Below are 11,330 nucleotides of genomic sequence, written 5' to 3' on the forward strand. Positions count from 1 at the left end.
AGTACAGTCACCTGATGGTAAGCGTCTGTGAGAGGCTAGTTAGTACAGTCACCTGATGGTGAGCGTCTCTATGAAGCATCTCTATGAGGCTAGAACACACTCACTTGATTTGACAAAAGCTTAGAGAATCATTTCTAGCGAGTTTAAATGCCTAAGAAATACTTTTTTTTTCTAAGTTGAAACCTGTGACTTTTTTCAGAAGAAAAATATATAGTTATGATTTTTTAATTCACAGAAAATAATACACTAGTGGCAAGACATTTCCATTAATGCAGGGGTTCTGTAAGCAGGCCCAGCACTGTGCACTGCACCCACATTCAGGTATCATCCTCATTCTCACTGGAGAGCTAGGAACCTTAGGCTTCCAGAGGACAGTTTGTTCCAGGCAGTGTAGCTGTCGTGCAGCCAAGCTGTGACTTAAACCTAGGCTATGTCTGATGACTAAGTCTAGCATCTTTATTACTTAAGTTTCCTACGACATTTTCCTTTCTGACAACCTTGCTTAGTTGCCTGTGATTCTTAAAAACTAGGATTTCTCTGCCTTTAACACAGTACAGAATAGGGAAAGATAAGAGGTGCTACTTTTTACTCCATGCTCTATATAAATGACACTCTCAAAACCCCCATGTGCTAATAGAACATGCTCCAACCATAGTTATGCACCTGGTATATTAACCATCAACATTACGAGGAACTGAGGAACAGTGTGGCATCATAGTTTCTTCCCCTGTGTAGCCTTCAGCCGTCCTTCCTCCTTCCAACCACTCAGACTCACAGTAACCAGCTGTGTATGTCTTTTGTCTGTGTTCTAGGATCCTGCATGCACCATCCTCACATCTTTCGTTCTGTTTCCCTTCTTAAATCTGCTCAGCTGAGTGAAGCCTAGATCAACAGTATCTATTGATTAAGTTAACAAATAAATACACATGGTTTAAAAGTACACAGGGGCTGGAGAGATGGTTCAATAGCTAAGAGCACTGGATGTTCTTTCAGAGGTTCAGAGTTCAATTCCCAGCAACAACATGGTGGCTCATAATCATCTACAATGAGATCTGGTGCCCTCTTCTGGCCTGCAGGCAGACAGGCAGACAGGCAGACAGAGCTTTGTGTACCTACAAAAGACCTACAGAGGAGCACAGCCCTAATACTTGAGAAGGAGAGAGGATGACAAGCGAGTTGGGAGGGCAGCACCTCAGATAGGATGGGCCTTCCTGGCCTTCAGCTGAGGGGCACTAACTATTCCTTTGTAGAACTGTTTTTTAAGACACAAGTTATACAGGTGATTCATTCACTTCAACATACTGAACAATGATTTATAAGCAAGATTCATCTGATATTTGTTTACTTTAAAATGTATTAACTATGTTACAGGAAAAAGTCTATGGAATGGAAAAGGTTAAAATGTAAAATGTCAACTTACAATGTCCTCCTCCCATCCCTCCATAGTGGTTGGAAACAGCAATCAAATTATAGCGGCAAGGCCCTGCATTTGGGTTAATTAGGAATTCTGACATATCCAAATCACTGTTAAAAAGGAAATCAGAGGTTAAGGCATACTTTCTTTAAAAAGTGATGAAATATTTCTCTTCTAAAGCAATAAATAGTGCCTTCTGCTAATACTGACTATATGTATTCATGCATGTGCACTAATACAACAGCAAAACACACACATCTCATGTAAGAAATTACCTAGAGATAACTTACCAAATGAATTATACGTGTACCCCTGAAATTTTAGTGTTTTCCCAAAACACTAATCCTTGTTTAGGGGTTAATAATGCAACACTGAATGTTATTCTGACGATGTTTTCATGATACACTAACTTTCAGTGTTCCAAAGGAAAAAGTTTAAATGAAAAGTGAAAACCAACTTTCTTGTGAATATTCATAAATTAAAAACTTGGAGGGCCCCTCCCCTGTTGCTGCTTCTGTAAACCAGTATAACCTCTAACTGCATTTTACACAGTGCTCCACACTCACAGATGAGGGTGACTCCGTCCAGTCACAACTGGACAAACACAGAGACCAATGGACCAACCGTGGGATACTTGTTTCCACTTAATGCATTTACAACCCAACCCTGCACTTAAATCTCAGGAACAGTGAGGCAGGGGAAGGAAAGACTGTAAGAGACTGTCTTCTAACAACAATGACAGGGGTGGTAGTGCTGGAGAGATGGCTCAGCATAAAAGACCACCAGCTGCTCTTCCAGAGGGTCCAGGTGCAATTCCTAGTCCCCACATGGCAGCTCTGGCCTCTGCAGTCACTGGACACATGTGGTGCATAGACCTAAGATGCAAACCATCTACAAAGTAAAAATAAATCTTAAGAAAAAAAGAGGACCTGTGGATCTGCAGGAGTTGGGAAGTCTTGGATGTGAACAAATACATTGTTACATTTTCAAAGAATTAGAATTAAAATGTAATATTTCTATTCTATGCTTCATGGTCTGAATGATTTATATACTAGAAATGGGTAGCATCTTTTGAATGCCACATACTGTTCATTATAATGTTGCTCAATTTTAAATATACTGCTACTGAATCTAGCTTTTTAATACTTACACTGTTAAAATGATATAGACTTGAAACATTCTGGCTTGGTATTTTAAGAGATTTTATACACTGAACGGCCTTGAACATATTCATTATCCGCTGCTTCACGGCTGGGGTTAGAGGTGCACACAGACATGCTCAGCCCTAACCCTTTCAATGCTCAATGACTGCAACATGTTTTCAATCAATAAATACCAGCAAAATGAGTCTAATAAATATCTTCTCGTTCACATTACTGTTATCCTTCCAACTGTCTTTGTTAATCTACGTGCCGTCAGCATGTCTACTATTTCACACAGGGTGAAAGACTGTCTTGTCCTCTTCCACACAGGAGAGTGTCCTGCTCATGGCCGTGTAATCCAGTGCAGAAGGCAAATACAGTGCTTCTTGTTCACTTTCTCAATTTCTAATTCTGTGTAGTAAAAACCAACCAACCAACCAACCAACCCAAAAAACCCCAGAGACTTTGGCCTCAGATTTTTGAAAATTAATTTTTATGTTTGCCCTCAGATTGTTCTTTTTACACATGTCACACCACATAAGGAGAAAATGCCAAGGGTAGTATCTAATGTGTTAGTCTAAGCCTTCCCTTATACTTTTCTATCATTTTAGTTTTTCTAGAAAAGCATATTTAGGAGTGACTAATGGATGATAATAATTATTAGGAAGACTTAGAGCCCACAACGTATCTTACAAATGGTACTGTAACCTAAGGTAATGCAGGCAGACTGAGTTACAATGTAGCTTAAAAAAACCAAAACAAAAAACAAAACAAAACAAAAAACATACAACCCCCCGCCCCCCCCCCCCAAAAAACATATTTTTTCCTTTGGTCTATGAAAAATCTCTATAAAAAAATTGTGAAACATTAATTCTAGCAAATTATGAGAACTACTCAAAACTTTAATGTTTAAACTGGTCTAAATATACCTGGTGTTTCCTAATGCAAAATAAGGAAATCATCACATAAATTTGCAAAAAGAAGGCCTGTTGTTTACTGAGTAGTTTAACTTACCTGATGGGAAAATCGACTAATGTGTCCAACTTGTCTCTCATGTAGCGACTATAGGAGAATCTCTTGAGATGCACCACAAGAACCGGAGGCAGGGACCACAGATCTAATTTCTTTGTGGCTTGCTGATGCTCTTTACAATTTGGACAATACCTATCAAGAAGAAAATCATATAGCTTAACAGAGGAAGAAGCATGACTGCATTAATGAAAACTTTGAATCAGAGTCACCGGGCAGGTCTCTGTCTTCTCAGTGAGTAATGACCTAACAGAGGTGAACGTGCAAGCAATTCCTCACTACATTAATCTACATTTTCAGATAAGTTATATAAAGACGTACTCAAAGAAATGATCAAAGTGGTTTATTAGGGAGTAGACAATACAGTCACAAGAATAAAGGTTACTTTACTCTGATACTTTATTCTTTACTCTGATACTTTAAAAAGATACCAGCATGCCTCTTTAGACTAAAGCTTATTATATAAAAATACCTCACTCAAATACCAAGGGAACTCAGTGCTTGGGCAGCACGGCTAGCACAAACCCTTGGGCGAGGAAGTAAGACAGAGTCATTTCAGTTTCTTACCAGGGATCTTCAGCACCTAGTTTCTCTTTTGTTGTAAAAAGCTCAATGCAGTCTTTTAACTTCACAAAGGGCCTTTTTGGAGGTTTATATTCCACGCTTTCATGTTTTTCAAAATCCTAAAGAGAAGGATTTCTTGAGTTATGAGAACAAATGAAATGAAGTGACTCTTAGTCATACATGGACTATGTCTAACAACAATCCCAACTTTCAGAAGCATCATATAGCTCATGTCAGATGACAGATGCATGCAGCAACTGCTAAATGAACCTCTGGCTGAATAAACTCATGAAAAACATGTTCAAAACCAACTCTGCCTTAAAGACTAAAAAGGTTAACTTTGTTTTCTGCTAAAATCAACATATTTGTAGAAGCGAGGGTAGAAAGAAGAGTATCATTAATTCTTAGTCACATAAAGAGCAAGCAGTGGGAGGCCTCACCTCTGCAGCATTCTCATCAAAATATCTCTTCTTCAAGTCAGGGTCCCAGTCCAAAGCGAGAAAAGATCTTTCTAAGGTGAAAAACAACTTTTTTCATTAAAAATGTCCTAAGCTTCAAATGTTAAAATAAACATCTTAGTGCCATATACACGACATATACATATACACAACAGACAAGGAAGCGTCATGGTTTCTACTTGCACTGGGTGGTCGGCGCAAGACTAAGGGCTGTTCCCATGCCACTGACACAATCTAAGAGGTAGAGTGCTACAAAGCTTAAGCACACGCAGACTAACCCCACTTTGGTAAACACTCTCACTACTGAAGATGTTAATTAAGGCTTTCAATTGTTGCTTATAGAAAGCAGACGTGCTTCTGTCTGTGGCAGCTCCAGATCTCGTGGTCTGTCACCTGAAAGGCGACCCTCTGCTCAAGCTCAGTGCCCAAGCAGCGAAAGGCGACCCTCTGCTCAAGCTCAGTGCCTAAGCAGCTTCCCAGCTACTCACCGTCTAGCCGAAGCTGCCTGTCATCAAATCGTATATGCCTGGTGTCATCCTTGATGTAGTTGATATCAGTGTTGCCTAAATTGTTGAACTGGAATGTAAACAATCGCTTTTTGTGTCCTGTAAGTTGACCTTTGCATGTCTCTTCAGTACACAATCCATTTTCAGAGTCATTATCGCCCCCAACTGAGTCTTCAGACTGACTGTTCTCATTCTCTGAGGGAAGCTCCTGGTCCTGGCTGGACTCGTCATCCGGCTCATCCGTTTCCATCTCACCTTGGTGTAAAAAAGGAGGAAGGTCTTTACATAAACCCTGTGTTACATTTCAGAAGCACCGGAACTGCTTTTCTCTATCTACTCATGTGCTTTACTTCACTGACCCACATCCTAACCTTGTCTTTGGGGAAATACTGTCTAGGTCAGGAGTACTTAAAACATGACCAGAGAGTCTTACTTGGTGAACCTTCTTCATGTATGCCATTTGGCCCATTCCCATTAATATTCTGGTCCTCACAGCAACGCAGGTGTCCATCAGTTTCCTCAGTTTCAGTAGACATCTTGACATACCGGCTACAAAAAAATCAGGTAATAAATGAACTTGCTATAAAATTAACTTTCCATTTTACTTAAGAAACCAGATATTTTAACTTAAGCACAAGACCTCACACTTTAAGTAAAGCTGAGTAATAATCTATATTTGTATGGTCTTTAATATAAAAATGTGATTATTTACCTCTAGAGTTTTTCGCCTTTATACTGCTAGCCTTTTTTGTTTGTTACTTTCTGAGATAGGTCTCACTGTATATCTGAGGCTGGCTTGGAACTCTATGTAGATCAGGCTGGCACTGAACTCCTAGCTCTCCTGGCTCTGCCACCTCAGTTCTGGAATTAAAGGTGTGTGCATGTGGGTGTGTGCATGGGCATCATGTGTGGAGACGGAGGCCTGAGGACACCTGTAGTCACTGGTTCTCTCCTTTTCCCTTTTACCGCATGGGCCTCAGGGACTGAACGTGGGTTGCTGGCCTTGGCGGCAAGCATCCCTACCTTACCTACTGAATCGTCTCTTCATCTTGGGTTTTCCATATTTTCTGTATTAAAGGTGCAGTACAGTGACTTCTCAACATAAACCAACAACTTCACATCTGGTCCTCATTTAGATGGTGTGGACTGTTGCCAGGAAGGAAGACTTATATTTGTGTACTGTTATCTTTATACATGGGTCATGAAATTACCATGGTTTGGTACATAGGAAATAATATAAAATGTCAGCTATAAAGGATAAGAGAAAGGTGTCTAATGGTATTTGCCATTACCTTATTCACATTAAGGTTTATAAAAAAGCAGTGTGTGTGTGTGTACGTGTATGTCTGCTGGCACTGTCTTACCATGTTACCTGTTAATATTGTTGTCAAGTCTTGATCCAGCTGCATGCATAAAAATGGCCATCTGATTTACCAGGATTTCTACTCTGAACTAATATTAGTCATTTGCCAACTAAAACTGCCTTCCCACCAGTATAAAACAGGTAATAATTGTGTTTTGACATTTGAAATAACATCAGTAATGAATTTTATGTGACCAAGTCAATGGATTAGAATGTAATTTTACTTTTATTTTATTATTTATTTTGTATGTTTTAAGGCACTCTTCTTTTGTAGCCCAGACTGTCCTCAAATTTGCTATGTAAAGTAATCCTTGATTGTTCTATCTCCACATCAGAAGTGCAGGGATTATAGGTATGTATCCTAAGACCAGTTCATGCAGTGGGTCACACCTAAAGCTTAGATTTCAGGTATAGATCATCGCCATCCCTCGTTGTAGTCTCATTTCTATCTGGTACAGAAGCTTGTCTAACATTCTGGTAGTACCTTGCACGATGACCTTCTTTAGATATTTTGTTACCATGCTGATTTTGTATAACTATACTTATCTGGCACTTACCACATTCTCAAGAGTAGAAGATTATAGAGTTTATCTTCAGTATTGTTTCGTGGTACAGCCATAAGAAAAGGCTGGCCAAACAGCGAAGAGCCAGTATGGTGAGTGTAACTTGAGTGTCTGAATTTTTCTCTTAGGCAAACAGGAATAACTACATGTTCTGTGTCTTCTGTCCTGTTGATGTTAATTTCAAACCTACAAGGGCAAGAATGACCATAAACTCCAAGTTTTGTATTAGTTCTTTAGATTTCTTCCCCAAACAACAGACTGTGAATGGATATTATACTTACACATAAATATCATCCCGCTCCATAATACTACTCAGATTTTCATCCATGGCAAATATCCTGTGAAATCTATGATTGTATATGTCAGTGACTATCATCTAGAAGGAAATAAATGTCTATTAAGCTGGTTTTACAATACTGAGGAACTAAAGACCAATTTACACATTTTAATCTCAGGAACACCTCACCTTATCTGCAGGTACTCCCGACAAGGCAGACAATGCTGTACAAAGATCTAGTATATTTCCAATTTTGGGCACAATAACTTTGTACTGAAAAACAAAAAAAATTTGTAATTTATTACATTGGAAAACCAGTGAACAGCTGAGCCTGGGCTGCCACAGTCAGGAGGCTCAGAGCATCTCTCTTGGCATGGGAGTGCCTGGTGAGAATGTACCTCAGGACAGCTCTGTCACCTCTGCTGGGCTGTGTGTCCTGATGACCTTTCACCATAACCCTACACTGTTATGCCATCAACTTCCCTGTTCTATTTTTTTCTGAACTGTGGTCTCCATAGGCCCATCTGTGAATGCTTAGTCATCAGGGAGTGGCACTATTTGAATGGATTAGGAGGTGGGGCCTTGTTGGAAGGCCTGTATCACTAGTGCTTTAAAGTTTTAAAAGCCCAAGCCAGGCCCAAGGGCTCCCTCTTCCTGCTGTCTGTGGATCCAGATCCAGAACTCCTAGGTACTTATTTACTTGTCCTTCACATGTCTGCCTGCATAACCCCATGTTCTCCACCAAGATAACAATGGACTAAACCTCAGAAACTTTAAATGAGCTGCCATGGTCATGGTGTCTCACTAAGACATGAACCTTCTCCTAGCTGAAAGTCTCCAGCTTTCATGACTGCTGGAGGAAATGTCCCACCTTCAGCAATGGTGAACTACAAATGACTGTCTAGTTTGACACTTCTCCCACTGCCCAGAACATTCTGTGTCACTTGTTTGTTCGACCTACAGGAACCATTTGAGATCTTCACGATTCTTTAGCTTTCTCACCTCACTAGCTGCAGAACACTTACTTCATGTAGGAAACTGAAGCTGCTTTAATTAGGAAGTCCAGTTTGAACCCAGAGGTGGTTGTTCCTCTCTCTGAGCCTACGGGGAGACACATCTTTGTGTCTGTGCATACCTGACCCTAGCACCCAGGCCTGAATTCTGACTTCTTCCTTCGATGCCCAAACACAGCAATTACCCCTTCCATATTTACCTTAACTTTGTGTAAGTACTGAAATATATAACAGTTTTAAAAAAAAACCCAAATAATCACAAACCCCAAAATACAATCTTCCTATACTGCATTCCCTGAACAATGCCTTTTTCTCCTAGAGCCCACCACTGAACAAAGGCTTAGGCTTGCCTGGAGCTTCCCATCACTTTCAATGAAGGAGCTGTTTAGCTTTAACAACACCGCACACGTACTGTCCTTACTAAGAGGGTAAAGGGAGCTCTGTTCACAGGATACCTGTCCCACAGACTTCACTTCTACTATGTATCTACAGATCGGAGATATTTGGCTAGACCCTAAGATAAGAATTTATAGAAAATAATCTAAGAGTCAGAAGCAAATCTGCTTTGCTTAGGGAAAAAAAGCACTGAGTGACTAACACAGATCTGGATGCTCTTCTGCATTAATATTTAAAAGTCACAGCACTGGGAATACAAGCTCCCTGCCTACAAAGAGCCCTGGGTAGTTGAGAAAGAAAGAGAAGGTGAAACTAAAATCTCTGAGGTGCTACAGCAGAGGTTAGTGGAGCAAAGGAGGAGCTGACTGTCCCTAGAAGGGGTCAAATGTGAAGGAATCACTGATTCAAAACCAGAAAAGGCACCAGTTTTCTCACAAAACATTGAAGAATCCAGTGATAGCACAGGGCAAAGGAATCAGGCCATCAACTGACATTATGTGCACCACAGAGATGTTGCCTAGAGTAAGCAAAGCATACTACTAAGTACAGATTAGAACTCATCTGGACAAGTATTTCCTACTACGGTTTACTGACTGTGTCTGTGTGCATGTCACATCAGAGTGTTAGTGTGGCAGCAGGCTCTCTCCTACCACCACCTAAGTGCGAGGAACTGAACTCAGGTCTGTCAGGTTTGGCAGCAACTGTCTTTACCTCGTTGAGGAATCCTGCTGGCCCTGAACCAAGTATTTTTATACGAGTTTATTTCACATCAAACTTTTGAAATGCCTGAAGGTTACTTCTACTTATGCATGATCATATTACAACAAATATAATAGATAATAAATATATAATAGACACATACATAGACAATAATGAATACATAAGTAAAATACAATATAAGCTTTACTTCTAGAAGTGACCAGGAAAAAAACCCTACAACATAAAGAACTTGATTAGAGGGGTGCTAGAGACAACTCAGTGGTTAAGAGAACTGATCGCTCCTCCTTAAGGGCCAGGATGAACTCTCAGGATCCATACGGGAGCACACAATCATCTAATACTCCAGGCCCAGGGCATCCAAAAACACATGTGGTAGAGACATATACAGGCAAAATACCCATACATATAAAATAAATCCATTTAAAAATTCGATAGAAAAAAAATACAGACAATAATACTGTTATTAATCTTTCTAAGTAGATATCCATCCCAAATTGTAAAACAAACATCTTAGTTGTCTTTGATGTGACAAAGAAATTTGATAAGTTTATTTTTCTATGACATCCTTCAACTTCACATAATTCTAAACAGGTGTAATTTCCAGAGTATTTAGCTTATAAAATCTATTATCCAATAAATTTTATTATTGAATAGTGCTGGAGAAACCAACAAATTTTAAAATAGTCCCATGAAGAATAAAAATAACAAATGTAAAGAAGTCACTACTTACTTGCATAGGTTTAGCAAGTGGATCCATTCTAACTAAATAAACTTCCAAGCTACGTTCTTTTTTCATAGGCAATGGAAGTGTCAAGTAACAGAAAGGGTCAAAGGTCACTGAGATCTTAGCACACTCAGGACACACTAAAGTAGACTTGAAAAGGCCATGAAATATATCTACTATGATGGAATCATTTCTTTTTAAATGGTTTTCCCAGGCTTCCTCAGCAACCACCTACAAAGGAAGTGAACATAGTTACTAAGAGGTGTTAGAGGATTGTAACAATGAAGACACTAACGCCATGACGTTCTTTCATTTACCTTGTCTGGCCTCCCGTCAGCATCTTTTAACTGGATATATGGTTTTTTCCTAATTCTATTCAAATCCTCATGTAATCCATCTAATAGGAAAGCTAGTAGTTCTTGGCAGTCTTGCTGTTGATATCCAGAGAACTGCGGTGCAAAACGACCTACCTGTGTCTGTAAGACAAGCAAAATCTCAAAGTCAGCTAGAGACAGGAGTCCTTAAAAAGCACATGGCTGTTCTCATTTTCCCTATTTATTATCAATTACTTCTACGCCCCAAGTCAAGCTGTGATACAGTTTAAGCCGTCTGGAGGTGTGCCCCAGTAAAACCCTGTTACTGACGTGCACTCCCCTCCAGGAAGAAGGTGAACAAGCTATACTGTCTTTTAGTTTCAGCATTGTTTTGTAATTTTCTTAGTGTTTTCTTCTTTATACTTCGGTGCTTTCCTGTCAGGCTAGCTAGTGCTTGAAACTGCTCCCAGGCAGAGTGCTAAGGCGTTGTCTAGAGTTCATCAATACAGGGGTAGTCATGTACTTTATGGGGAAAGTACAATTAGATACATTTTGTTAAGCAATGAGTAAGAGGGCTGGTTGTGAAATCAGTATTAATGTATCAACCATACACAACAAATCCTGAGATTTCAAACAGACCCACATAAAACAGAAGATGTATTTAGGAATTGATGAAAATGTGACTAAGGCTTGATGGAATAAAATCTTGCACTTCCCTAGGAATGCACTTCTGTATTTGTTCATTTAATGTGTGATACCTTTATTTATGGAAATAAGTTGTAAAGAATCAGAACTGGTGTTCTGCCTGCACTCTTTACAGCCTATGCATACAGTATCCACGTGAACT

The 11,330-nt window shown here is 39.6% G+C and overlaps 1 protein-coding gene across 7 annotated transcripts in view; it reads right to left on the reverse strand.

The window, feature by feature from the left end:
• The window catches only part of Usp15 (ubiquitin specific peptidase 15), a 95,304-nt gene that overhangs the window by 9,355 nt on the left and 74,619 nt on the right, over window positions 1-11,330 (reverse strand). For all 7 annotated transcript variants that reach the window (XM_031349965.1, XM_031349964.1, XM_031349969.1 and 4 more), the window contains 11 exons: window positions 10,487-10,645; window positions 10,176-10,400; window positions 7,506-7,589; window positions 7,321-7,415; window positions 7,034-7,225; window positions 5,547-5,662; window positions 5,096-5,368; window positions 4,590-4,660; window positions 4,153-4,268; window positions 3,571-3,720; window positions 1,421-1,524 (listed from right to left, as the gene is read on the reverse strand). In XM_031349965.1, coding sequence (XP_031205825.1) covers window positions 1,421-1,524; window positions 3,571-3,720; window positions 4,153-4,268; window positions 4,590-4,660; window positions 5,096-5,368; window positions 5,547-5,662; window positions 7,034-7,225; window positions 7,321-7,415; window positions 7,506-7,589; window positions 10,176-10,400; window positions 10,487-10,645 — 1,585 coding nt within the window. The remainder of the gene's footprint in view (window positions 1-1,420; window positions 1,525-3,570; window positions 3,721-4,152; window positions 4,269-4,589; window positions 4,661-5,095; window positions 5,369-5,546; window positions 5,663-7,033; window positions 7,226-7,320; window positions 7,416-7,505; window positions 7,590-10,175; window positions 10,401-10,486; window positions 10,646-11,330) is intronic.

The sequence above is a fragment of the Mastomys coucha genome, unplaced genomic scaffold, assembly GCF_008632895.1.
Source record: "Mastomys coucha isolate ucsf_1 unplaced genomic scaffold, UCSF_Mcou_1 pScaffold4, whole genome shotgun sequence".
NCBI classification, from domain to species: Eukaryota; Metazoa; Chordata; class Mammalia; order Rodentia; family Muridae; genus Mastomys; species Mastomys coucha.